At 54.5% G+C, this 27948-nt stretch overlaps 2 protein-coding genes across 4 annotated transcripts; one reads left to right on the forward strand and one right to left on the reverse strand.

The window, feature by feature from the left end:
• Positions 1-1051: 1051 nt before the first annotated feature.
• Positions 1052-5540, reverse strand: ATF5 (activating transcription factor 5). The gene is made up of 3 exons (XM_070450481.1): positions 5452-5540; positions 3902-4198; positions 1052-2352 (listed from the first exon to the last, which is right to left on the reverse strand). Exons 2-3 carry the CDS (start codon positions 4077-4079, stop codon positions 1688-1690), a joined length of 843 nt encoding a protein of 280 aa, XP_070306582.1. The 5' UTR covers positions 4080-4198; positions 5452-5540; the 3' UTR covers positions 1052-1687.
• NUP62 (nucleoporin 62) lies at positions 4907-27804 on the forward strand. 3 transcript variants are annotated; one of them, XM_020886915.2, is made up of 2 exons: positions 4907-5139; positions 25207-27804. In XM_020886915.2, the coding sequence occupies exon 2, from the start codon at positions 25270-25272 to the stop codon at positions 26836-26838; it is 1569 nt and encodes a 522-aa protein (XP_020742574.2). In that variant the 5' UTR covers positions 4907-5139; positions 25207-25269; the 3' UTR covers positions 26839-27804. The 3 variants fall into 3 exon arrangements, with proteins under 3 accessions (XP_020742574.2, XP_020742572.2, XP_020742573.2); XM_020886913.2 differs by lacking the exon at positions 4907-5139 and adding an exon at positions 5438-5526; XM_020886914.2 differs by lacking the exon at positions 4907-5139 and adding an exon at positions 14999-15081.
• Positions 27805-27948: the final 144 nt, after the last annotated feature.

Here is a 27948-nt window from a genome sequence, read left to right on the forward strand (position 1 = left end):
CAACTCTGTTATCTTAAAATGTAAATATGGGAGTGGGTCTGGTGAGGTCTTTGCAACCTCCAGACATTCTTTGGATTCATTGGAGAGTATATAACTCCATTGCTAACACTAGCAAAAGGGGTACTCTTTTGCCCCCTTCTGATGCCTATGTCAGAAGCTTTCTCTATCTCCTTTATACTTTAATAAAACTTTATTACACACACACACACACAAAAAAAATAAATAAATAAATAAATGAAGAAAAAAGTCAAAGGTTTAGCAAAAGAAAAAAAAAAGAGGATAACTCATTCACGTCGGGACACGGGCGCCCCCTGGCGGTAGAGTCCTGCTAAGACAGAGCCGCCGAGAGGCAGGAAACACTTTGGAAGGAGCAGGATCGGGCTTCTCAAAGTGAGTTGATAGCGGTTGTATTAGTGGACAGTGTCTAAAAATCACTGTATGATGCTGGCTGCCGTCTACCAGTGGCTTCCAAACTTTTCTTACCGTGATGCAAAGTAAGATATTAAATCAACATAGTGGTATTTTCTACTGTTCTATTCATATCTTTAAACTCCGGTCAGAACCCTTTAAATTGATTCCTATCTCTGTAATGGGTGCCCATCTGCACAAATTTTTTTTCCAGCTCATAAAGATTATCATGGAGAAAGTGTTAGCACCCAGATCCGACTCTCCACTACCAGGTCACCGCCCACTTACCTCCTGACTTCCCCTGGAATCTTGGCTCTGACAGCGCAGCGCGATTGCTCTTCAACACCCAATGCCCCACAACTGTGCTCCAGCCACCCGGCCCCTTTGGCATCACCCTTTTTGGTGACAAGGGCCATGGGGAGCTGGCACCTTTGGCTATTCTTTCTTTCACTGTCTATGTACTAAATGGAAGTTAAAAGCGGGTCTTGTATCCCTACCAGTTCAGTCTCATCTTGGCTTTGACCCTGTGTAGAAAGTGTGTGCTTGACTGTAAGGATTATGTTGTTACATTATTATCATTATTGTCTTTGGTGTAAGACTGCCCTCCCCCCAGCTTCTCCTTTCAAAGACAAGATGCACATAATCAGAGGAAATTCTTCCTTTTATTTCCACTCACAAAGCCCCCTTCCAAAATGATCAGTCCCTGCCCTCCCGCACCTCCCTCAACACCTTCACAAAACACTGATTTCCTCCCAGAGCTAAAATGTACAGCCCGTCACCCATTATGGCCACTCCCCCAGACCCCCCAAATATGCACCTGCTCTGCCAAGTCGGCTACCTCTTGGTTCCACCTCCAAATGTCGTTCCCAAGGTCGCCTGGCTTGTTTTGCTCATTCCTTGGGCAGCTTTCTTTGAGCCCTCCCTGACTTGGTCTCCAGATGGCTTCCCTGTTCTCCTCTGCACAGACGTTCTGCAGGGCTTCCTGGCTCACTTCCCTGCTTGAGAGACCGGTTTTCCAAGCTCTCCCCCGCCTCCCAAATTCCCCATGGGCCTCTGTTCCTCAGATGTTACTTGAACGGTGTAAATGCTGACTCACGACTGGTGATGGGGGGGAGGGGCCGGAAGGGAAGGCAAGAATAAAAGGGGAGGGGGAGAGAGGGAGAAGAGGGGCAGGGAGGGTTTAGAAGGAAGCGGGAGGCAGGGGGATGACTGGGGACCCTCCCCGCTCCGCCCCAGTGCCGAAGACCAGCGCCCCCTACAGCCCGAAGCCCCGGCCCGGCTAGCTGTTCCTGGTCCTCTGGCTCCGAGCCTTGTACACTTCGATAAGCAGATCCTTGACATACTGGATCTCCCGCTCCACCGACTCCGCCCTCTCCCTCAGCTCCCGGTTCCGCGCCTCCAGCCCCTGGCATTCGCCCTCCAGGGCCTCGCCCTCTGCACGCTTCCTCTGGCGGTACCTCAGAGCCGCGGACTTGTTCTGGTCTCGCTTCTTTTGCTTGCGGTCCCCTCGGCAGGCGGCAGGACTGGGGTAGGGGGCGGGCCGGGGCGGGGGCGGGGGCGGGGCTTGCGGAGGTGGGGGCAGGGGCGCCAACCCCGAGTCCCCCTGCCCGGCCTCACCGCGGCAGTAGATGGCCAGCAAGTCGAGGGTGTCCAGGGCAGGGGGCTGGGGGAGGTCAAAGGTGGGCAGGGGGAGGGGGAGAGGGAGGGAAGGTGCCGGCGGGGGCGGGGGCGGCGGCGGAGGTGGGGAGGATGGTGGGAGCAGAGGGGCATCGAGGAAGTAGTCTTCCATCTGCTCCAGCTCCTTCTTGAGCAGGGAAGCCATAGCTTCCAGGTCAGGTGGGGGTGGGGAAGGTGGGGGGAGGGCACCTGAGGGCATGGGGGGCTCCAGAGGGAGCAGGGCCGTAAAGTCGACCCGTTCGGTCATCCAGTCAGAGAAGCCATCTCCTGGAGGATTGCAGAGGGACAGAAAACTTGATTTCCTAATCCTCCACCCAACCAGATCTCAAGTCATGCCCAACTCATTCATCCCATTCATTGAGTTAAACCCCCAGCCAGCCGGCCAGTCAACCAACCAATCAACAAATCATCAAACCAGTCAACAGATCAGCCAACCAACCAACCAATAAACCAAACATCTAACCAACCTGTTAACCAACCAACCATCAATGACCCAAATGACAAAACAGTCAACCAGCCATTTCTTCAACTGTTCCAACATCCTCCTTACTGATTACCCTGCATCTCTGGTTTCTTGATTTACTCTTTGGTTTATTCATAAATGGCAAACTAGATCACATGTAAACACACCCTGTTTCATCTTTAACTACTGCAATCCCACTATGCACCAAGCATTTGGGATACACTTCCCTCATAGCTCAGTTGGTGAAGAATCTGCCTGCAATGCAGGAGACCCAGGTTTGATTCCTGGGTTGGGAAGATCCCCTGGAGGAGGAAATGGCAACCTGCTCCAGTATTCTTGCCTGGGAAATCCCATGGACAGAGGAGCCTGGTGGGCTACAGTTCACGGGGTCACAAGAGTCAGACACAGCTTAGCGACTAAACAACCACCAATGAATAAAATGGGCTTCCCAGGTGGTGCTAGAAGTTAAGAACCCACCTGCCAACGCGGGAAATGTAAGACATGCAGGTTCGATCCCAGGGTCATGAATATCTCCTGGAGGAGGGCATGGCAACCCACTCCAGTATTCTCGCCTGGAGAATACCATGGACAGAGAGAGGAGCCCAGTGGACATAGGGCAATGAGTCAGACACGACTTGGTGACTTAGCGCCGATGTCCGCAATGAATGAAATAATTCCTGCTTCAGGGGCTCTGCTTGTGCTGTTTCCTGCACCTGAAAAGCTCTCCCCTTGGGTCTTTTTACAGGTCATTCCTTACCACTCCTTAGGTCTCAGCCAAAATATTACTGACTGGGAGAGTCTCTTGGCTCCCCCCGCCAAACTTGTCCTCGTTGTCATTTTTATTTTTTTCCTCATTGCCATTTTTAAACTCAGCCAAGTGTTTCCCACTTATTCCCATGCATCATTTAATCTGTCTCTTGCATATCTCCCCAGTAAGTGTGTGCGCTCCAAGAAGGCAGGGATCATGTCAGTCTTGTTCCCAGCTGTATCCCCTAAAACAGTGCCTGACATATTATGCTGCTGTTGTTGCTTAGTTGTTCAGCCATGTCCAACATTTTGTGACCCCATATACTGTAGCCCACCAGGCTCCTCTATCTATGGGCTTTTCCAGGCAAGAATACTGGAGTGGGTTGCCACTACCTCCATCAGGGTTTCTTCCCAACCCAGGGATTCAACCTATGTCTCCTGTGTCTCCTGACTTGCAAGCAGATTCTTGACCTGCTGAGCCAGGTCAAGTCGGTCATTGGGGAAGCCCTATTATAGGTACTCATTAAATATTTATCAAATGAATGAATTCTTTCTTCTCCCCTCTCCCGCCAGCTCACCCCAGCTCCATTCTTCACCTGCTCTTACCTGCCAGGGGCTCTCCCCCCCCTGGAAGCCCGCCCTCCAGGGCTCCCCCAAGGACCTCATAGGGGCCCAGGGGGGCAGGGGCCAGGGGGAGTTTCCCATAGTCTACGAGCCAGCCCAGCCCGCTAGCTGGGAGCAGGGTCCTGTCCAGCTCCAGCCCCAGGGTCGCCAGGAGTGACATGGCTGCAGCACGGGCGCGGGGCCCCGATGGCAATGGAAGAGGCTGCACCAACGGCTGGGAGGAGGCTCTGGCAGTTGCTCAGCTGGGCGAAGACAGGCACCAAGGCAAAAGTGGAGGACCTACAGTGTGACACCGAAAGTGAGTGGGTCAGGATCAGCCTCACCTACTGTTGCCAAAGGCACAGGGAAACCAAGCCACCCCCACCCCCAGACCCTTTCAGAATTCTAAACCTGTCCTTTCCCCGTATCTGAGCCCCACCCACTCCCAAGGGAATTCTCTTTATTTGGCTTATTTCTCAGAATTCCCAAGACCCAATCCTTCCAATACAGAAACCTAATGGTCTCCCAAGGGAATTTCCTTAAAGTCCTTCCCACTCACCCTATAATATTCCCTTTCATTAAAAAAAAAAAAAAAACCCACGCTCAATCCCTAGGGAATTTTCTTCCAGTCACACCTCTTACTCTAAAATATAACTTTTAGGCCCCACACCCTCCCTAGATTCCAGCTCAAATCTGTTCCCATGGGAATTCCCCCTTGTCCCGCCCGGTCGTCAAAATTATTCGTTCAAATCGCAGTCCTCCCTTTGAATTTTGGGGCTGCTTGCCACAGTCTCTCGAAGTCCCGCCCCCACGGTTTACTTTAGCTCCACCTCTCCCTGATAATTCCCCAGAGGCCCCGCCTCTTTCTCAGGCAGAAACCCCACCCCCTCAGCAAACGCCTTTGTTAGCCCCGCCCCTTCACAATGGGTAACCCCGCCCCAACCCCGTCCTCGGCGACACCTCTTACCCTAGCTCCGCCCCCCAAACCGGTCGTTTCTAATCCCCGCCTTCTCCCCTGTCAATCTAAACCAGTCCCCGCCCCAGCACGTGCCTAAATGAAAGGGAGAGATGATGAGCTCGGCGCCTGAGCAAAGTGGGAGGCGGCGCTCTCGCTGAAGGCTACAGCGCATGCGCCATCTCCGGAGCCGCGCCATAGCTCCCTCAGGCCACCGCCCTCGTGGGGACCGGTGTGCCCGTGCAACTGCTTAATGCCCGCCCTTTGCGCAAAAATACAGCCTCAGGTGGGCAAGCTGCGCAAAGCAATCGCTCGCAGACGGTCGAGCCGGGAGGGGAGGCCACCGTGTCTGGGAACTAGTGCGCAGGCGCACACGCACGTGGGCGATCTTCTTTAAACACCAATTGTCTGGAAGAACGCACCCGCCTGAGTGCGCATGCTCCGTCGCGCGAGAACGCTCGTCTTCCCTCTTCTGCGCCTGCGCGACCGTGATTCCTCAGTCTCCCCACCCCCCCACCCCCAGGCTCGGTCGCGAGGGCCGCGAGCTTCGAAAGGGCGGGAAAGGCGGTTGGAGAGGGAGGGGCGAGCGGTTACTCACTCCATGGCTGCGCAAAGAAGAGGCTGCGGCGGCCTCGGCTGAAGAGAGACGGCAGGAGCGGAAAGCGCAGGCGCGGTGAGCGCGGAGACTGGCCGGGGGCACAGAGGGGTCGCGGCTACAGAGCCATGGCCGGGGATACGCGGGCGGAGGCGGCGTGGCGGGAGCGTGAGGAAAGACCGTGATCTGAGGATGGGGAATGAGGCGGCCCCCGGGACTGGGCTCAGATATACCGCGGACGGCGCAGCACTGCCTGCGCGGATCCTTCCGCGCCCCGCCCCGCGTGGCCCCATCCCGGAGGCGGGCCTGCACCCCTGCCCTCGGGGATCGGATCCCGGCTTTCGATCCCGGGAGTTCAGGCCTCTCCTTCCTCTGACCCGTGGATCTAGCCCCGCTCTTCTCCCTACTCCGGGGGTTCCAACCCACCCTTCTCTCTGACTCTGGGGTCCGGTCCTCTGCTCCCTCTGATTCTGGTGACTCGGTAATCCCTCTTCCCCGACACTCGCGCCAATTCATTTTTCCTTTGCGTTCCCCTGCTTCATGAATTTCCGGCCAGCCACATGCTACTCTCTTCATCCTTCAACTGCCGTCACACTCTGAGAACCTTTCCTGTGGCTTAGAACCTGGCGTGAGTCACAGAGCGCGCTCCATTCAAATCACAGGCCGGCGAAGGTGGCCTTGGGCAAATGACCTGAATTCTCTAGCAGCCTAGATAGGGGACTATCTGTAAAACGCGGAGAATAATCAACTCTAGCTGGTGGGGTCATTTGTGAGAATCAAATAAGTCGACGCCTGTGAAACTGAGATCCCACTTCATACATGCCCGCTCAACCTCTTATTGTGAGCAGGAAGGAACCCTGGGACCCGGTGTCACCCCTTCCAACCCCCCTGGCAGGAACCCCAGACGCTAGACCATCCAACACTTGTTAAAAGGCCATCCTTGTGTCTCCTTTACCTCCTCCAAGGTAATTCCCAGCCATCCCCGCCGTTTCCAATTCACAACATGGACGCTCAGCCCCATCTTGGTTCAGGGAGTCAGTTATCGCCCTCAGGCTTATCTTTTCTCTGTCTCCTGTCCACCTACCCTCAACGCTTATCCTCAGCATTCCTTTCAGGCCAGTTGGTTCCTTCTTTTGTCCATATCCCCCATCTAGACTCCCTTTCAGAATGTCCTCTACCTCAGCTCCCCCACCCCCCCACTATCAGTCGTGCAGGTCTGCCAGAAATAGGAAGATCTGTAATCCATTGCTCAAAGAGATGGGACTTCCTGGTCATCCCCTCCTGGTGCGCTGGACCCTCCCAGCCCAAGTGGTTGTGGGTCTTTCCTGTGCTGTAGAAACCCGTCTTTTATCCACCTCCGTTCATCCACAGCAGGACATTACACCTGGAGTTGAGCTTTTCCGGGTGCTTATGAGACTGAATCAAGATCAGAGAAGGCAGTGGACCTTGATCTTGAGAGTTATCTGAGAATGAAGACATGTAGGCTCTTTTTTCTTTCTTCCTTCAAGTTCAGGTGCTCTTTTTTTTTTTCTTCCAGATTTATTGGGATATGATTGACTTGTAGCACTGTGTAAGCTTAAGGCGTACAGCATAGTGATTTGATTGACCATACCTCATAAATTGATTAGTAAGTGTAGTGAATATCTATTATCTCCTACACATACAAAACTGAAGAAATAGGAAAAAATACATCCTGTTTTCCTTGTGATGAGAACTCTCAGTATTTAATCATGTAACAGTAAGACCATACAACATATGGTGGTATTAATTAGGTTTATTGTATACTGCATCCCTAGTACAGGCTACTCTTGCATACAGGAAGTCTTTCTTGGGATCTGACCACATTCTCTTAGATTACTTTATCCACTCAGCTTGTATTTCAGCTCTTGCCCTATAGGAGCTATGTTTTTACCAAGGAAACAGTAATGGTTAAGAGCACAGACTCTGGATCCCAGCTGTTAGATTCAACCCTTGACTATACCTGGCTTACTAGCTTACTGGCAGTTTCCCTCCACGTGTCTTGCTTTCCATTAATAGTTCCAGAATCAAATATGGAGTTAATAGAAACCTGCTAATAGCCAACGTGTGTGGCCATCAACAGTACTTATTTCTTAGTATTGTTTTGAGGATTAAATGAATTAATCCAGGTCAGGTGCTCTTGGACAAGTGCCTGGCACAGTGAGGTGTTACATAAGGGATTTATTGTTGTTATTAAGGTGGGTATGTTTTATCTCCAGTGCCCAGCAGTAGTGCTTCTAAAGGTCTTTTAAGTAAGAAGTAAGGACTGACTCCTCCGTGTTGAGTACTAGGAGGTGGGATTGGGGGAGACCATTGGACAGGCCACTGGCAGCAAGGGGGCACAGTCATCCCCCAGTCTTCCCTTTATCAAAAGACCTTCTAGATTATAACTGGTAGACTAGATAGTATTTTTCTTTAAATAAACTTTTTATTTTGGAATAATTGTAGATTGACCACAAAGCAGCAAAGACAATATAGAGAGTTCCCGAGGAACCCCTCACACAGTCTTCCCACCGTGGGCATCTTGTGTTATACTGGTGTGTTTGTCACAACTCGGGAGGCAATGCCAGTCTTTCTGTGACCTACCCCCTCGCCCACCATATCTTCTGATTTCACCTGTTGTTCCCTGACCCCTTCCTTTGTTTCAGGATTCCCCCCAGGATGCCGAGTTACACTTAGTTTTCACGTCTCCTCAGCAACCTCTGGTCTGTCGAGGCTTTTCAGACTTTTCTTGTCTCCTGTGACCTTCATGTTTTTGAAGAGTGCAGGTTGGGTATTCTGTGGACTGTTCCTCTGTTTGGTTTTGTCTCATAGACTGGGACTTGGAGAAGGAAATGGCAACCCACTCTAGTATTCTTGCCTAGAGAATCCTGTGGACGGAGGAGCCTGATGGGCTGCTGTCCATAGGGTCGCACAGTCGGACACAACTGAAGCGACTTAGCATGCATGAGTGCATTAGAGAAGGAAATTACCATCCACTCCAGTGCTCTTGCCTGGAGAACCTCGAGGACAGGGGAGCCTGGTGGGCTGCCGTCCCTGGGGTCATACAGAGTCAGACACAACTGAAGCGACTTAGCAGCAGCAGCAGCATAAACTGGGACTCGGGTTTTGAGAGGGTGGTCAGGTCAGATAGTTTGTTAATAGCTGAGAATGAACTTAGTATGGAAATCTTGCTACCAGTTGCTTGCAGTTTGCTGACTGAGAAGACCCTGGCCGGGCGGTCCCTGCCCCATGTGCCTCTTTCTCTCTCCAGCTGGGTCCCACAGAATTGAGTCCTGGTGCCAATCACCCCGCCCACGCGGCCTGACTCAGCCCTGCGGAGCGGGTGCCAGCAAGCACTCTGAGCTCCTAGCCCTTCCCAGCCTATTCAGCTTCTGGGCAGTGGGTCATCAGTGGTGCCTGTGAGCCCAGGTCTTGGCAACCTGCTCCATCTCCCCACACCCACCCCTCATCTGGATCCATGGTACCCCCGGGACTCAGATGACTCCGCCTCCCCCAGCTTGGCCAAGTACTCAGGGTCCAGCTGCCCCCCCACCCCCGGCCCTTCAGCTCCTGAGCTGAGGCTGGGAGCCTGGGTGGGGCTGCTGGGGACTCTTTTTCATTGCGGAGGAGCCAGGCTTGGGGAGTGAGGTGGCGGTTGCAGGGAGGTTGCGTCACCCCGGCTCTTTGATGGGGAGGGGGAGTGGGGGGGGTTCTCTGGGGGCCGGCTGCACACCTGGCAACGGTTAGCGAAGCCCTGGATTGGGGAGACGCCCCAGTCCAGTAAGGGAAGGGATTAGGGAGGAGGAAGGAGAGCCTGTACAGAAGCCTGGAAATCGGGCTGGATGCTAGGACAGGGCTCAGATCACAGACGCTGACCCGCGGGGCTTGCAAGGGGCAAGGCGGAGGCCCGGAGGGGCGAGAGGAATTGTGCAGGGCCACACTGCTGGTTAGAGCCCAGCCTCTGCCGCACACCTTCCAAAGGCCTGCAGGCCCCAGGGAGAGCCTGTCTCCGCTCAGACGTGTGGGGTCCCTGACCCCCAGCTCAGGACATAGCCTGCTGGGAGGCAGCTGGACCTGGACCTTCACCTCAGGTGTGCTGCTGCTTACTACTGCCAAATTCTGTTGGTTGCCACCTGCCCCTCCCCAAGCCCTGTGCCCCATAGGAGGCCCTCCTTGCCTGTTCTGTGGCAGAACCCGCTGCTTTCCCAGTCAAGGTGACAGCCTGGTGTGATGGGAGAGGCACCGGGTTTCCATCAGATGGACCCAGGTTTCAGCCCTGTACCCACGTCACCTGACGCTGGCCAAGGGTGCCACCATGGCCCTGACTGCTGGGCCTCTGGCTCCAGTGGCTCCTTGGCCTTTTGAACAGGGGAGAAGTGGCTCAGAGCATTGTCTCTGGAGTCAGCCTGCTAGGTTCACATCCCAAGTCCGCTGCTTCTTTGACCCTCAGCAGGTGGCATCTTCTGTGTGACTCAGTTTCCTCATCCATAAAATGGGGATAAGATGACCCACCTCATAGGCTTATTTTGAGGATTAAATATGTAAATGTATGTATAATTTCTAGAAAGGGGTCTGCCTGCCTAAGTATGAGCATTATTTCTCTCCAAGGCTTGGGTGCTGAAGGGATTGTGTGAAATGCTGTAGGTAAAGCCCAGCACTTACGGCCAGCTCGTGGTTGTTTCTCTTCCTATTCCTACCACACTTCGTTCTGCTTTCAGAGCCCCTCAAAGGCAGACGTCTGTGTACCTGTTTCCCTGAGCACTTAGAGGGTGAGTCAGGACCCTCCTCATTCCCAGGAATTGTTCCTCACAGCCCCCAGCCCTCTGCTGCGGCCTCATGAGGCATCAAAACTTTTTTCCTGGCTGCGCCATGAATCATGCAGGCTGTTAGTTCCCCAATCGAGGATTGAACCCACGCCCCACCCCCTGTGGCGGGAGCAGAGTCCCAACCTCAGACCACCAGGGAAGTCCCACATCAGTTCCTTTTTTAAATGAGTTGCTGAGGGACAGAAACTGGGGAATTCAATTCTGTGTTCCGTGAAGAGGCCCTTGGGCAGCTGTCTAGATCATGCAGTCCAGGAGCAAGGGTTGGGAGTGGGCGTCCGGCAAACAAGGACAGGAAAGCCAAGGCCAGCTCAGCTGGGGAAAGGGCAGTGCAGGGGCCAGACACACAGCACAGGTCTGCCACGTGGCCTGGTGGCTCAGAGTCCTCCAAAGCCCCTTCTCTTAGTGGCTTCAGACAACACACATCGATTCCCTTTCCCTTCTGGAGACCGGAAGTCTAAAAAGGGTCTTTCTGGAACAGTGATCCCCAGTCTTTTTGGCACCAGGGACGGGTTTCGTGGAGAACAACCCCTCATCCCCTGTTCTGCAGCCTGGTTCCTAACAGGCCACAGCCTGGTACAAGTCCACGGCCCGGGGGTTGGGGACTCCTGTTCTCAAGGCTCTAGGGAAGAATCCATTTTCTTGCCTTTGGGCCCTTGTGAGCACTCTAGGGCACACCCCAATAATCCAGGATAGTGTCTTCACCTCAAGGTCCTGAATATAACGTCTGTGAAGTCCCTTTGGCCATATAGGGTAACATACGCCCAGATGCTAAGGATTAGGGTGGGGACATAGCCATCCCACCACTCCGCCCTCTCAGAGCCTCAGCGTCCTCGTCTGAGAGCTGCAGGCTGCCGGCCCTAGGATGCCCCTCTGTCACGTGTGTGCAGAGACTGGTCAGGGCAAACTGAAGGCAATTGGCAGCACAGTGCCCTGGCCCTTGGGACACCTGCTTCTCCCCGTGTGCCGCATCAGTGAAGCAGGGACGGCAGCAGAGCGGAGGCCCCAAGAGAGTGCGGGAAGGCCTCGGATGATGCCATCCCCGCGGGCACACGTGCCAGCCTGGCGGTGCGGAGCTTCAGGCTTTACAGAAATGAGAAACCTAGACCTTTCCACAAGGTCCAAGTTTTAAAAGGCTAGTGAATCGCTAACAGAAACCCCAGTGAACTATGAGTGTGGAAAAGTGGGAGCCAAGGGCCCTCCCTGACCTTTGCATGCAGAGTCACCCCGTCACACACCCCCAAAATTTGTCCTCTGCCAGGGCAGAGAACAAAAGAAACTGAAAATTCCTCAGGGCGGGGTCACCACCACCCGCCGGCCTGACCCAGATTGAAAGGGTGCTGCCGGTCCAGTGTAAAGTCGTGGGGAGTGGGGAGAGGGGTCTCTAAGAGTCATCTAGGAGGTTTGGGGGATTCCGTCAGCCGTCCGTACCCCCAACCAGCTGCCACCACAGACACGAGTTAAACTTTGGGTTTCCTGCTTGTTGCAGTTGGGGGTGCCCACCTTGGGGGCCCATGGGGCATCTCAGGAAGGGGCTGTGGTCAGAGGGGACTTCTAGGGGCTGGGCTGGGCTGAGTGACTGGGGAGGGTTCAGGGAGGCGGGTTTCACTCTGGATCAGAGGCCAGCAGGGAGCAGGGTCACGTCTGTGACCAGCATTGGTTATCCGTGGAGCCAGTGCTATGCTGAGTGAAGAAGTGGCTGTCAGCTCTGAGTCAGGAGGGTGGTGGTGGGTCATTTTTGTGCTTTGGACAGCGTTTGTGCTCTGGTCTGTGTTGAGCTGCGCTGTGATCCAGCGACCTGCGTGGCCTTGCCCCTCGCGTCCATGGAGTTGTTGGTGCCCAGCAGGAGAGCACCCGGCGGCTGTCAGGGCTGCTCGTCCCTCTCTCAGAAGACAGCCTCGTCCTGCCCAATGGGGGTGGGCGTGGGGGCCACCTGTACCCCTGCCCTGAGGTCCTCGAGCTTAGAGGAAAGGAGTGAGGCCGAGATGAAGGCAGCCGGCACTGCTGGATGGCCAGTCATGGGGGGAACCGGGGTGGAGGCCGGGGCAGGGGAGCTCAGCGGGGAAACCTCACAGGCCCCCTCCACAGACCCGTGAGGACGGCCCCATGGGGTTATCTGTGGGCCAGCAGGGCCCTGGACCTCAGACCTGTTAGGTTTGCTCAAGAGTGTTTTGTCCTTCTCCTGCCCACCCCCACCCAGAGCAGGAGCAGGCTCCCCTTCCCTCAGGGTCTCTAGGTGTCCAGCCTGCAGTGGGGAAACGGACAGCACTGAACTGGATTCAAGAGTGAAACCCGAACCACTGAACTAGTCTGGAAGGTGACGAGATGGCTTGGAATGTCGTCAGGGAGCAGGAAGGGGTACTGGACGTAGCATTCAAGGGGGCGTTGCGTGGTGGTGGAAAAGGTCCTCTGGAGAGGCTCCTGAGGCCCCAGTTCAGCTCTGAGCGGCCTCAGTCAGTGCTACCACCTGGGCGACTCTGGGCGAGTTACTGAAGTTCTCTTGCCCTCAGCTTGCCTGTCTGTAAGATGGAAACGCTGGTGGTTCCGCTCTTTGGGTTGTAGTCAGTACAGGTCAGGGTTTCCCAGGTGACTGAGTGGTAAAGAATCTACCTGCCAATGCGGGAGACGTGGGTTCAGTCCCTAAGTCAGGAAGATCCCCTGGAAAGGAAATAGTAACCCACTCCAGTATTCTGATCTGGGAAATCCAGTGGACAAAGGAGCCTGGCGGGCTCCAGTCCATGGGGTTGCCAGAGAATGGGACTCGACTTAGCAGAGACACACAACAGTACAGGTAAAGCACTGTAGACAAGGCACAAGATAAATGTCCAGAAATGTCAGTGCGGCGATTGCTAGCCAGGGACAGGTAGGAGCTGTGGTTGGTTCTAATCTCAGAGTCACAGCCACCCCGCCTCCCACCTCTGGTGATTGTTACCTGGTTCCCAGAGACACCATCTCCATGGCAACTGCCTCTGCCACAACCTGGACCTTTCCCTCCCTCCCCCAGTGACATCACTGCCTCTCCCCTGGGACGCGGGTGTTGGTTGCAGGAGAGAGGCTGGGCAGGGGGAGCACAGGGCCGTGGATTTCTGTTGACCTGCAAGCACACATGTGTCATAAAGCCCCCAGCCCTGGCAAGACTCCCTCTCCGAGTCTTGTCTGGGTGGTCTCTCTGCTCCAGGCTGTGTTTCCACTGGAGCACCCTGCTGGCCTCAGCTGACAGGAGCTTTCTCCAGTCTCCTCCCCAGCCTGTTCTCAACCAGCTTCACTCATCCCCAGAAGACAACACAGTCCTGCCTTTAGAAGCATCTCTGCCCAGCCCCTCTTTCTCAGCCCCTCCCTCTCAGCCCCTCCCTGGCATCCCATGCTTGGTTGGTTTGTTTAATGGCTTTATTGAAATAGTGCGTAATTCACATCCATTTATTAAACTATACAAATTCAGTGATTTTTAGTACATTCAGAGTTGTGAACCTATTACCACAATGTAATTTTAGAACATTTTTATCACTACAGAAAGAAACCTCATACCTCTTAGCAGGCACTCCCCATGCCCCCATCCGTAGGCAGCCTCTCATCTGTTTTCTGTCTCTGTAGATACACCTGTAATGGACATTTCATGTGAATGGGATCATACAGTAGGTGTCTAGTGTTTTAGGTTCATCCATTTTGTATCATATATCAATCGGGTTTTTGTAAGGTTGTATAATATTCCATTTTGTCCACTCATCAATTGATGGTCATTTGGGTTGTTTTTACTTTTTAGCTGTTAAAGAATATTTGTGTACTAGTTTTGTGTGGACATATGTTTTCATTTCTCTTGGGAGAGGTCCAGGAGTGTAATTGCTGGATCATAGGATAACTGTATGTTTAAGGAACTGACAGACTGTTCAAAAGTGGCTGCACCATCTTAACACCCCCACTAGTGATGAATGAGGGTTCAGATTACTCCAAGGCTTGCTGTTATCGACCTTTATTATTATTGTCATCCTAGTGGCATCAGTGAGCTGGTATCTCATTATGGTTTTGATTTGCATTTCCCAGTGGCTAAGGATGCTTTTCCAGTGGTTATCAGCCATTTATTTGTATACCTTCTTTGGCATCCTGTGGTTTTAACACAGGGCATTTTCCACTGTTCCTCAGGGCAGCAGACCCTTGCCCATCTGAGCTTTGGCCTGGAATGAGCTACTGATCTAACCTCTTCTCACCCTAACTCCTCCACATCTTTCAAAACAGATTTAAACATCCTTTCCTTCCCTAGGACAGTGTCCTTGCCCCTCCCCTGATCTTCTAGTAGGTTCTCACCAAAGCCCTTGCGCAGTGTCTACCATGCCATCCAATAATCTGTCTCTCTGTTACCCTCAGTAAGCTCTGAATTATTTGAGCACAGGGACCTTTTTTTTGACCCTGACTTTGACATTTTTGTTGACACTGAGCAGATTTCTTAACTCTGGAAAGAAGATGCTAATGGTACCTACACCATGGTAGGAACATCGTAGAACTACACCAATTAGTACGTGAAGAGCACTTGAAATAGTACCTGGCGCAAAGCAACCTGGCCCTGTTTACTCAATAAACAAGCGTTTGCTGAGTGTCTGCAGGGGCCTGCAGCTGTCCCAAACATTGGGGTGCAGCAGTGGAGACACAGGCCCAAATCCTGCCCTTCGTGGAGCCCACTTCTAACGGGGAGACAAACACCAAATGAGATCTGTAATGGAATGTATCGTATTTCAGGTGGTGCTGGGTTCCTAAGGACAGCCAAGGGAGCCATCACTGAGGAGGTGACAGTTCACATTTTAGCAAAGACCTGAAGGAGGTAAGGGAGTAAGCCACGGGGCGAGAACAGCAGGTGCAAAGGCCCTAAGGAAGGAGTGCTCTAGGCGTGTGTGAAGGGTGGCAGGAAGGCTTGTGGGACCGGAGTGGCATGATGGAGGCACGGGGCGCTTAGAGGTCGGCTCATGGGCACCTTTTGGTCATTTGGAAGTGATGCTGCTGAGAGAACATCTGCGCACAAGGTTTTGTTTGAGTAGCTGTTTTCAATTCTGGTAGCTTTTCCTTCATCACGTTTATAACAGTCTCAGGTTTTGAGGACAGGTGGCCATGCCATATTGTCTTTTGTTTGCCCAGTTCAAGGCCTTTCTTGTCCCAAGTCTGAGTGGATGTTTGTTGACTGAATGAATGAGGTATGTTTGTGGATTATCCACACACGCGGCACATAACAGCACTTAATGGCTGGTGCATTTATCATTATTTTTTAATAAATGCAGTTGGTACAGCAGATTGGCAGAACTTTCCTAATTTCGGGTGCTTACAGGTTGTAGGGAAATGGTTGTCTCAGGCACTGCCAGTTAGAATAAAGCAGATATAGGCAAGCTGGGGAGTAGTTTGGTTGTCCCTAGTAAAACCAAGATGCAAATATGTGGCCAGTAGTTCTTCTGGGATCTGCCCTGGAAGAGTGTCTGCGCCTGTGCCTGAGAAAGCATGAGTGAGTGTGCTTGTTGGAGTATTGTTTATAGTAAAAAAAAAAAACCAGAAGTGTCCTAAATGCCCATCAGTAGTTCAGTTCAGTTGCTCAGTTGTACCCGACTCTTTGTGACCCCATGGACTGCATGTCCATCACCTCCCTGTCCATCACCAACTCCTGGTGCTTACTCAAACTCATGTCCATTGAGTCGGTGATGCCATCCAACCATCTCATCCTCTGTCATCCCCTTCTCCTGCCTTCAGTCTTTCCCAGCATCAGGGTCTTTTCCAAGGAGTCAGTTCTTCGCATCAGGTGGCCAGAGGATTGGCATTTCAGCTTCAGCATCAGTCCTTCCAATGAATATTCAGGACTGATGTCCTTTAGGATGGACTGGTTGGATCTCCTTGCAGTCCAAGGGACTCTCAAGAGTCTTCTCCAACACCACAGTTCAAAAGCATTAATTCTTCGGCACTCAGCTTTCACATCCAACTCTCAAATCCACATATGACTACTGAAAAAACCATAGCTTTGACTAGACAGACCTTTGTCAACAAGGTAATGTCTTTGCATTTTAATATGCTGTCTAGGTTAGTCATGGCTTTTCTTCCAAGGAGCAAGCGTCTTTTAAGTTCATGGCTGCAGTCACCATCTGCAGTGATTTTGGAGCCCAAGAAAATAAAGTCTGTCACTGTTTTCCTTGTTTCCCCATCTATTTGCCATTAAGTGATGGGACCGGATGCCATGATATTAGTTTTCTGAATGTTGAGATTTAAGCCAACTTTTTCACTCTCCTCTTTGACTTTCATCAAGAGACTCCTTAGTTCTTTACTTTCTGCCATAAGGGTGGTGTCATCTGCATATCTGAGGTTATTGATATTTCTCCTGGCAATCTTGATTCCAGCTTGTGCTTCATCCAGCCCAGCATTTCTCATGATGTACTCTGCATATAAGTTAAATAAGCAGGGTGACAATATACAGCCTTGATGTGCTCCTTTCCCAATTTGAAACCAGTCTCTTGTTCCATGTCCAGTTCTAACTGTTGCTTCTTGACCTGCATACAGATTTCTCAGGAGGCAGGTTAGGTGGTCTGGTATTCCTATCTCTTGAAGAATTTTCCACAGTTTGTTGTGATCCACAGAGTCAAAGGTTTTGTCGTAGTCATTAAAGCAGAAGTAGATGTTTTTCTGGAACTTGCTTGCCCATCGTTAGAGGCATGGGTAAATGTGGTCTAGTCACACCACATTTTATTTATCATTCCTTCTAGCTTACTGGTTTATAGCAGCTGTAAGGAATGAAAAACCTGTTGAAAACTACAAATTGTGGAGTGACACATGCAGTATGATCCCTTGGGAGTAGAGAAAACATGTGAGTAAAATGATTTCCTCTGGCTGTGAACACGTGTGCAAGCGTATGTAGATGAAATATATGACTGCTTTTCACCAGAGTACCTCACAGGCGTGGTGACCAGGGGTGACAGATAGTGATCAGGGGACTCTTGGCTTTGTCGGTGATGGCCAAAACAAAATTTTAAAGAAAGGACTGGTGTATTGATTGTTCCATTAAAATTTAAATGTTGAATGCAGTTAAGTGCAGGGAGAAAAATCTTTCAGTACAAGAACAAGATCTTGTCTAGTCCTATTTTTTTCCCTAGTCCTATTATTTTAAGAGTGTTTCTAGAATCTTCCTTAAAATCTACCCTTCTGGCTGTTTCCTGACTTTTCCACACGTCTAACCTGATTTGTTTTCCCCGTGGGGATTGCCGTTTCCCACCACCTGAGCTCCTTCGGGTGCAAGTTTGGGCCTCGGAAGTGAGAAGTGAGAAGGAGAGTGTAATTAATTGCTCATTAGTGGTGAGGTGATTGCTTGTGGTAGAGAGGCTGTTTTCCAGGGAAGAAAGGGAGAAGCCAGATAGCTGAGAACCTCTGGGTCCAAGAAGCAGTTTTTGTATTAGCTGGAGGCAGTTCAAGGGGCAGGAAGCCGAGGGGTTTCTGAGAGCTCTTCCTCCTCCATCTAGTGAGGATGATAACGTGTATGTGCTCAGTCGTGTATGACTGTTTGTGACCTCATGGACTGCTGCCCACCAGGCTCCTCTGTCCATGGAGTTGTCCAAGGATACTGGAGTGAATAGCCATTCCCTTCTCCGGGGTATCTTCCTGACCCAGGGATTGAAGCTGTGTCTCCTGCTATGGCAGGTGGATTCTTGACCACTGTGCCAGCTTGGAAGCCCCAGTGGGGAGGATAAGCCTGCTTAAAAAGACCTCTAAAATGTTGTCAGTACGAAAAAGAGTGCTCCTGGCTCATGCAGCCTTGTGTGCACAGCGGGAGAGAGCGCAAACTGCATTTGCTTAAATGTGTCGAAAATCTCTGGAAAGAGGCCCAAGAAACCCAAAAGCTTGTCTCCAGGGTAAAGAGGTAGCTGTGGGGGTGAGGGGGGACCACAGATACCCCTCTTGTACCTTTTGAACATAGAACCATGTGAGTAAACTATTCACAAAAAGTATGTAATTTTTGTTTTTAAAAACACCCACCAGCAGAACATATGTGAGTAGGCCTCCTGGGGGGTTGGTGTGCGGGGCCATTTGGGGATCTGTTCATGTGAGCAGGGCATGGCGGCAGGACAGGGGCCAGGCTTCCCACAGAACCTCCTCCCCACCCCCCAGCAGGCAGGCAGGCAGGCGCGCCTCCTGGGAGGCATCAGAGGCCTCCAGGGTGCCGTCCACACGGAGGAGCAGGCCCGTGGAAGTCAGGACCAGAGCCCCAGCCGCCTGAGGAGGTGAGAGGGCAGCTGGTCTCTGTCCTGACTCCCTGTGGGGACGCCTCATGCCGTGGAGGAGGAAGGGCCTCTAGCTGGCCGGGAGCGCCGAGGCGTCTGTGCCGCAGCCTGCCCAAGAGCAGGGCTCTGGTTCCTGCCTCTGGGATTGGCTGGTCCTTGCGGGCAGGGCGGTTGGGTAAGAGCCAGGCTGATTGGCCCAGGTCCCCAGCAGCTCCTGCCCAGCCCCTGGTGCTGTCTCGCCCCCGTCCCCCCACAGCCTGGATGAGTCTTCTATCCCTTCAGGGTCTCTCCTGTGACTTCACCCTGCACTCTGGTCGGGCCCCGCGTGCCGCCTCGCTGCTCTGGAACCTGAAACAGCTGAGACTCTGCCCCGGCTGAGGTCTGGGTAGCAGGCAGCTTGCCCCTGATCGGCTGATGTCCATTCTTGCAAGGCAGGTTCTCTGGGCTCATCTATCCCCTGAGGTTTAGAGGGGTTTTCTTTGACTCAAGGGAGAGAGGAGATCCGATTCAAGAGAGATTTAAGAAGCAGGAGTTCGTGGGCTTGGGCCTGGCCTGTGGTGAGACAGCCCAGGGGAGGTGTGGTGGGGGCAGGCAGGGGATCCCTGCACTCACACCGCAGAGGTACCGGCCCGGCTGATGACCACTGATGTCTGATCTCCTCTCTTTTCTCTCCCCTCTCTCCTCCCCTCCTCTGGTCTCTCCGAGCCCATGGCTTCACTTCCTCCAAGTCTTAAATGAAGAGCTAATTCCACAGGGAAAGTGTAGTTGGCACAGAAGTTGCCTGTCCTGCCTGGGCCTGGCTGGGCTCAGCATTGTGGGCAGCGCCACCAGGTGGCTGTGGGCAGGATGCCAGGAGCGGTTGCTGGGTCTCTTCCCACAACTGCAATATTATTAACTGCAATAGTAGGTTGTTTTCTGGGCTCCAAGAATGCACCAGACACAGTGCTAAGTGCTTGACATAGATCACCGACTGTTTCATCTTCCCAGAGGCCATATGATTCTGGAGCCGTCACCCTGTTTTTTTCAGATGAGGAAACTGAGGCCCCAGGAGATGAGCTTACAACTAAGACCCTGGGGCTGGAAGTGGAGGAAGGCGCTCGGGCCGACAGGCTGCAGCGCCTGCCTCTTGGTGCTGGGCTGTGTCCTGCCAGACACTGACAGAGCGCGGGCTGGACGTGTCACGGCCGCTGTGGGCCTGCTGCCCTCCTCCTGGCCCATCGATAACTAGACGGCCCTGGGAATGGAGCCCATTGGCCGGACTCACTGCTGCCCTGAGTGAAGAAGAGTTTGTCATGAAGGAAGGAGGTGGGCTGGGGGGCGGCAGCTGCCCCGGCCTGGTGGAAAAGCCTTGCTCTGGGAGGGTCGCTCGAGCTTCTGAGGTGACAGGTGAAGGGCTGCGGGGTGTCGGCAGGAAGCAGGGTCCTCCGGCTTTGCTGCCAGTTCTCCTCTGTGATCGGCCCTTGACCCCGGCTGGCAGCCTGGAGGTGTGTCGCTCCCTTGGCCACGCGTCTGCCCGAGCACCCCACTGCCCCTCTCATACTGATTTCTGACACCTGCTTACCTCCTGCCCCAGAAGGAGCTCAGTTCCCTTCCGGGAACTTGGGTTTGCTGCTGTGTGGCCTTGGAGAAGTCATGGCTCCTCTCTGAGCCTGTCTCCCATCCAGGAAGGTTCGGTGTGCTGCTCCCTACTGCTCCTGGCCGGTCCTGCTCACATAGGTGGCCCGCAGTGAGCGGCCATTAGTGTTAGTTCCCCAGCACTGTCCTTGGTGCTGCAGATGAAGCCGTGAGCAGAACAGGGACATCCTGCCCTGTGGAGCTGACCCCGCCACTCCACGAGCCCCCCTCAGTGCTCCAGGCCACCCTGCCCCTCCCTCTGTCACATGCGATTGCCTCACACGTCCACGGCCCAGGAGGTTGCCCCGCGGCAGAGGATGTCCAGGTTTCCAGAACCACAGCTGTTCTTAACCCCCTCACCTGCAGCTGCCAGGCCCAGCAGTGGCAGCACCCTCACCCCGCCCCTTCCTCAGCCCCACGCCAGGACGGGTTTCCCATTCACTTACCTTCACCAAGCTCCGCTCTTTTCCTTCTTTGTCCCCCACTCTTGTGTTAAGTTCCTGTTGCACTTGTTACACGTTACCACAAACTTAGCAGTTTAAGATAACACAAATATTTCCACTTGCAATTCCCGAGATGAGAAGCCTGAGTCGGGTGCACAGGGCTGTGTTCCCTGTGTGGACCCAGGGGAGAGTCTGGGTTGTGCCTTTTCCAGCTCCCGGAGGCCACCTGCTCTCCTTGGCTCGTGGTCCCGTCCTCCAGCTCCAGAGCAGCAGTGTAGCGGCTCTCAGGGCATCCTTCCGGGGTCACAGTCCCTCTGGCTCACCTCTTCTGCCTCCTGATTCCATTCAGAGTCCTCATGATCACATCGAAAGCCAGGGCCATCTGCCCATTTGGGATCCTTAATCACATCCGTGACGTCCCTTGTTGCCACACAAGGTCTCAGGTTCTGAGATGAGGGTTAATCTTCCCTTTTGGTCCAAGGCTGAGGTCCTCCCTCCCCTCGTATTCGTTCCCAGACAGACACCCCTGTTCCGAGTATCTAAGGAAAGGGGAACCCAGAACTCAGAACAGTGCCACCTGCCCCGGCCACCCTGGTCCCACGCTGGGACTTGTTCTGGCTGCTCTGGCCACCCCGCTTCACCCCCTCACCCCTGCGCTGGCACCCCGCTGCCCTGCCCCACTTGGTCTTTCCTCCAGGACACTGAGCCTCGTCTGACACACCGAGGACTTCCTCCGTGGTGTCTGTTTTTCTCCTGTCTTCCCTGCTGGGGTGTGAGAGCAGACACTCCTCTGTCTCGTCCACAGCCGTGTTTCTGGGGCCTTGAACGGTGTCTGTGCAGAGCAGGTGCTCGCATATCCCTGTAGCGTGCTCTCCGTGCCCCCCGGCCTCCAGGGATGGACCGTTTCCTGCTGTGTTGTCGCTGAACGTAGGGTAGGGCCGAGTACGTGCTGGACTGAATAAAGCAGATGCAGCTCGGGTTTGGAGAAGCAAAAGAACTAACGACAGAGGGAAGGTTGGTGGATCTGAGCGAAGGTGGCGGTGATGGACGACACAGAACCTGCGTCCTTGAAGCTGGGGATGGGCCACGCCTGTGCGTGGGAATCCCAGACTCTTGGGACTGTGCAGGCACCTGGATGTGGTTTGGAAAACAAGGGCAAGTGTGCGGCTGGATGCTCTGCCAGTAACGCCCCCAGTGACCTCGAGGCAGCCCCATGGACTAGAGAACCCGCTGTGCTGAGCACCCACCCGCGGGCCCACCTGCCTCTCTTCCCAAGAACGGCATCACTTCCCCTCAACAGCATCCGCTTCTCTTTTAGGAAAGCTCACCCCTTTGGTAACAGTGGAAAAGCCCTCATAAAGGGCAGAGGGGTTTTTGTGTGTTTTTGACCACATCTGTGAGAAACTCGCAACGTTCTGGGGATCAGTGGTAAGTGAGCAGTAACACCCAGGACGAACTGCATCAGGATGTGTTCACCACTCTTTCTGGGTCCTTGGCATCTGAGGTGTTGGAAGGAGATGAGGCATTTAGTAAACAGTGAACCGTTAAACCAGACAAGACACCGGGGCGGGGGCGGGTGGGGGAGATCATGATCTTTGTGGTTTCTTAATCATATAAAAAGTGAAAACTTTCTATAAATGCTTTTCGGAAAAATTTTAGCTGCAGCTTATTAATAGCAAAAGCTCTCTTGAGCACGCTCTTGTGAACTGAGCTGTGTGGGTGTCCGGGCACTTCTGTCCACTCGCTGGTAACAGACTCAGCTCGAGACGGCTCTGCAGTGAACTGGGCCGGGGTCTCTTCATACCCACAACAAGGTATGGGTTTGGGTATACCCAAACCCAATCTCATGCCTGAAAACAAGGAAGCCGTCTTGCAGCTGCTTTTAGATGAAAAGAAAATAAACGTGAGGGAGTAGGGTGCAAGCTGGGTACAGAATGGTGGCGATGCCCCCTGAGCAGGGCTGCTGGCCCTGTGACCGGGGGGCCCACTTGATGAAGTAGAAATGAAGAGAGCTTTACAGTGCAGGGTGTGGGGAGTTGGTCAGTGCCCACCGGGGGGTGGAATTGCAGGTTACCTCCGTCTGAGCCTGCCCTCCCTGATCTGGGTCATCATCCGACCTCCTCGTAGGATGGGTGTGAAATTGGCTGGGGGTGGCGTGTGGGGGTGACACTGCTGGGCACATAGCGCTGTCAGTGCCCGAGCCAGCCGCCCGCAGACCACGCTCATCTCAACCGGGGGATGGGTCACGCAGCCCGAGGCCCCACTGGGCAGTGGTAGCCGACCGTGAGTTCGTGTTAGACTTGAGGCCAGCTACCACCACAGTCTTTTCCTGAGGACATCACAGCTGGGTTGGATTCCCGGCCCTTCGGGGCTCCCTCCCTCCCTCCCCTGCTTCCAGAGGTGACAGTGCGGCCTGTGTCTGCGCGGGGACCGTGGTCGTGAGCACTGCGCCCTCCCGACTCGGCCACACTCCAGGCCCGCAGTGGCCATTCCACTTTCCTGACGAGGGTGCTGGGTCTCGGGGTCCTCAGGAGTCACAGGGTCCCCCTCGTGCCCGTCAGGCACTTTCTGCTCCCCAGCTGTGTTCATTTCCTGTGCTGCTCTCACAGATACGGCAAACTTAGCGGCTTGAAATGATGCACCTTTATTCTCTTGAAGTTGAGATCAGGGTCCAGAATCGGTTCCACTGGGCTGAAATCAAGGAAGGCTAGTTCCTTTTGGAGACTGCAGGGGAGATCTGTTTCCTTGCCTTTTCCAGCTTGTAAAGGCCACCCGCATTCCTTGGCCTGTGGCACCGTCCTCTGTCTCCAAGTTCAAAGCATGTTCCTCCAGCCTCTGCTTCCACCTTCGGGTGGTCTCTTCTGTAGTCCTATCGCTGCCTCCACATTTCAAGATCCTTAGTCACATCTGAAAATTCCTCCTGCCACTTAGTCATTCATCCCCAGGTTCCGGGGAGTGGGGCCTGCACATCTCTGGAGGGCTGCGTCTTTGGCTGTGGCCGAGCGTGGTGTTGGTGTTATGTCCACATGCTGGCTGCCCTGTTGCCTTCAGCACAACCTCTGGTATCCAGCGCTGCCCCACAACCGAGACAAGGTGTGACCAAGTGCCAGCCTGGGGGAGGTGGTTTGATTCAGTCACTCCGTCTGTCCTGCTCAAATTATGATTCTAGAACCCAGCTGCACAGGTTAGTTGGTTCTTCAGCATGAATTTACACTGTAATTCGAGGATCTTTTTCAAAAACCTAGCTTATCAATTATGTTTATTGTACAGGCAGGAATGAGCACTTGGAAACTACTGTAAATTAGCAGGGAGAGGCCATCCATGTGTAGTCCCACCAGCCAAAGACGGATCCCAGACACATCTCTGTGTATTTCTTTCCAGCCCTCCTTGTTCAGGGTTTCTCCATAGCTGAGATCACACTGCAGTAGTAAATTTGTGTTCTGCTTCTCTTTGTTGTCATTCCCAGTGTTTCTTGAGTACAGTTAAGAGGCTGTATCAGTAGATAGGGTGCAGGGCTTCCCTTATATCTGATGCCCAGTCGACCCCCTAATTGGTGCCTGTGCTGGATGAGGAGCTTGGTGGATTGGGCCTGGGGTCAGCCCCCTGAGCCCCAGTTTCCTCACCTCGGATGTGGGGACACCATCTCCGCCTCCAGACAGCAGGAGGTGTCACTTACGTGGGCAGCCCGCCAGCCGTCAGTGCTTAGCCTGTGATCACTCTCCTGAAAACGCCTCTACCCAGGATGCCCTCCAACTCTTTCTTCTCCAAGTCACCTTTGACTGTCCAGCTACCAGATGGCTTTGCTCAGGGCTTTTTCCAATAGAAAGCAGTCACCTTTGACTGAACAGGGATGTGCTGGCTCCCAGAGCTTCTAATGGAGACCAGGCGGGGTTGGTGAGCAGGACCGGGGTTTCTGGCAGCTCTCATACTCTGCCCTCTTGCTCTCTCCTCTCTGCTCTCTCTGGCGGCGCTCACTGTCCCCTGATGCTCATCCTCCGTGCCCTGCACCTGCAGGTGGGGGCGGTCTCTTGGCTAGCTCAAATCTCCACGTCCCCTTGAAACCAGCCCCTGCGGCCAGGGGCTCCAGGTGCTCCAAGCACTCGGGTCTCCTACCCACCCCGAGTTACGAGGGCAAGGGACTGCGCCCGCGTGCCCTCTGTCCTCCTAAACAGCGTGGGGTGTGCCCAGACAGAGCCTTTGGCACCCAAGGCCCTGTTGTAAGCTCAGCTTCCTGGGGCCGGTCTCTGAGGTTCAGAGGGGCACTCGGGGTGTGCTCAGCCAAATCAGCCTGCCCCCCACCCACCTGCAGTCAGCAGGGAGACCTGGGGGGCAGGTCCCGAAGGCTCTTGTGTGACTCTAATCCCGCTTGCCAGAGGCGCCTGCTCTTCAGCCTCCGCTGCCCCAAGCAGTGGGCCTCCAGCTGGTGCTGACCCTGCTAGACCCCCGGGGGCGGGGCTGTACGTCGCTGTCCGTCATTCCTAGTTCAGCAGGGCCTGGTTAGGTTACACAGCAGGAAGAGGAGCGGGCGCTTATCAGAATTGAGTCCCGCCCCCCTTCAGACCGAGCTCCATCGTGCCACTGAGGTGGTTTTTTTCCAGATCTGCCGTCTGATCATGTCACTTCCCCTGCTTTGCAAATCTTCCCAAGGTTGCAGACACCGGTGGATTTGCTTTGGAGCCGGAGTAGCTGCTGCCCCCAAAGTCTGGAGCCATGAGCGGTTTTAATTTTGGAGGCACTGGGGCCCCCACAGGCGGGTTCACCTTTGGCACCTCGAAGACCGCAACGACCACGGCCACTACGGGCTTTTTTTCCTCCACGTCCGGCACTGGCGGGTTTAGCTTTGGGATTCCCTCCCAGTCAGCCGCCAGCACCCCTTCCACCAGCCTGTTCTCACTCAGCACCCAGACTCCCGCGACACAGACCCCGGCCTTCAACTTTGGGACCACGACGCCTGCAGCAGGAGCCACCGGATTTTCCTTAGGGAGCAACACCCCAAAGCTGAGCCTGGGCAGTGCGGCCGCGGCGCCGGCCCCGACGCAGCCTGGCGGCTTCGGGCTCGGGGGCAGCACGCTCAGCGGTGCAGTCTCCAGCGCCACCACGTCCGCCCAGGGCGCGGCGCCCAGCGGCTTTGTGTTTGGCTCCACCACTGCATCTGCCGCCCCGCCCACCACGTCCACGTCCGGGGGCTTCTCGTTCACGAGTGGGAGCGCATCCCAGACGGGGACCTCTGGCTTCAACGTAGGCTCCCTGGGGGGCCCGGCCCAGCCTCCAGCCCTCAGTGGGCTGCCCTTCACCGCTGCCACTCCGGCGGCTACCGGAGCGGGAGCCGCCCAGCCGGCCGCACCCACCCCAGCCGCCACCACCGCCAGCGCCGGGCCCTCGCTCTTTACCTCGCTGGCAGCCACTCCCACCTCGTCCGCTGCCACCGGGCTCTCCCTTGGCACCCCAGCGACCACTGCGGGGACAGCGGGAGCGGGGACGCTGGGCTTCAACCTGAAGCCCTCCGGAGCAGCTTCCACCACCTCCACGGCGACAACCACCACGACCACGACTGCCGCCACTACCAGCACCACCGGCTTCTCCCTGAACATAAAGCCGCTGACTCCAGCCGGGATCCCCAGCAACACGGTGGTCTCTGGGAGCGCGCCCTCTGGCCCCAGCGCGGCTGCTGGGGGGTCGGCCAGCGCTGCGCTGACCTACGCCCAGCTGGAGAGTCTCATCAACAAGTGGAGCCTGGAGCTGGAAGACCAGGAGCGGCACTTCCTGCAGCAGGCCACGCAAGTCAACGCCTGGGACCGCACGCTGATCGAGAATGGCGAGAGGATCACCAGCCTCCACCGCGAGGTGGAGAAGGTGAAGCTGGACCAGAAGCGGCTGGACCAGGAGCTCGACTTCATCCTGTCACAGCAGAAGGAACTGGAGGACCTGCTGAGCCCACTGGAGGAGTCGGTCAAGGAGCAGAGCGGCACAGTGCACCTGCAGCACGCCGACGAGGAGCGCGAGAAGACCTACAAGTTGGCGGAGAACATCGACGCGCAGCTCAAGCGCATGGCCCAGGACCTCAAGGACATCATCGAGCACTTGAACACGGCGGGGGGCCCGGCCGACACCAGCGACCCACTGCAGCAGATCTGCAAGATCCTCAACGCGCACATGGACTCGCTGCAGTGGATTGACCAGAACTCGGCACTGCTGCAGAGGAAGGTGGAGGAGGTGACCAAGGTGTGCGAAGGCCGGCGCAAGGAGCAGGAGCGCAGCTTCCGCATCACCTTCGACTGAGCCCGCTGCCCGGGGCAGGGGTGGGGTTACTGTCGCGTTGTTGGGGTGCAGGGAAATACGTATGTGTGTGTTTCTGTCTTTCAAACAGTTGTGCTGCTGATAGAACTGTTCTGTGGCTTGACTTTTCATCTTAGTGAGTAGAAAGTATTCTCAGCGCTCTGGTCCAGGCAGCAGCCTCCTCGCAGGTGTGGTTTCTCCACGTCCTAGACCCTCTCCACCTGCTACAACTACCCGCCTCCAGTTGTGCTGGAGGAGGGCTGAGCCGCCAGAGAGCCGCCTGTCTCCCAGCCAGGGCGCCAGGCCTCCACTCTGCCAGACCCAGAGTCAGAGATAAGGGGAGGAGAGCTCCATCCTCACGGAGCCAGCTGCCTGGAGTGAGTGTGAGCGATTCAGAGAAGTGGCTTGTGGATGGAGTGGACAGTGGGACGTAGGATTTCAAAGGAGGAGAGACAGGTCAGAAGAGAAAAGAGGTCTCCCCTTGCCTGGCTGACACACTGCTTCAGCCACCCTGAAGCCAGGTCGGGTGCCGTCCCGCGGCGCCCCCCACGCTGAGCTTGTGATCGCACACCTTTGGTAACACTGGCCACACTAGACTGTGCAGACTACTCACTTCTCCCCTCGCCATCAGGTTGTGTGCCTTGTGGGCCTGTTCCCTGTCCCCCCTGTGTGCTCAGCACAGTCCCTGTCACTGTCACACAGGTGAACAGTAGAGATGAGACAGCATAAAACGCTTGCCCACCGAATGAATGCCTGTGGAAGTGGCCAGGGTGCCAGGGGCAGCCACAGACTTGATTCTGAGCCTCCCAGAGTCAGGGCAAACCTGGTCGGTTCCAGTGAGATCCAGTGTCCAGAAGCCAGCTGTGTCCCAGGTGTCTTTTGTGTTTGTCTTTACATTCTGCTGTACTCTCTGAAATACCTACGGCTATATGTTGCTTTTCTAAATAAAATGTATTGTGGAATTTAAAAGCTGCTGTTTTTGTGGATAACTTAGAAGAAGGTTGGGAAAAGAGTAGGTTCCAGGTCATGCTTGGGGGGGAATGCACTCAGATCTTGCTTGTGGTGCAGGGCGGGAAGTCTGCCCTCCGGCCTCCCTTGGCTCACTCACACTTA

This window comes from Odocoileus virginianus, chromosome 20 (genome assembly GCF_023699985.2).
Source record: "Odocoileus virginianus isolate 20LAN1187 ecotype Illinois chromosome 20, Ovbor_1.2, whole genome shotgun sequence".
In the NCBI taxonomy this organism is placed as follows: Eukaryota; Metazoa; Chordata; class Mammalia; order Artiodactyla; family Cervidae; genus Odocoileus; species Odocoileus virginianus.

Bases quoted from the DNA above. Each gene is read 5' to 3' on its own strand.
- ATF5 (XM_070450481.1), bottom strand. From the start codon at position 4,079: ATGTCACTCCTGGCGACCCTGGGGCTGGAGCTGGACAGGACCCTGCTC. The intron at 2,353-3,901 runs GTAAGAGCAGGT...GCAATCCTCCAG, and splicing joins GGGGGGAGAGCCCCTGGCAG to GAGATGGCTTCTCTGACTGG.
- NUP62 (XM_020886915.2), top strand. From the start codon at position 25,270: ATGAGCGGTTTTAATTTTGGAGGCACTGGGGCCCCCACAGGCGGGTTC.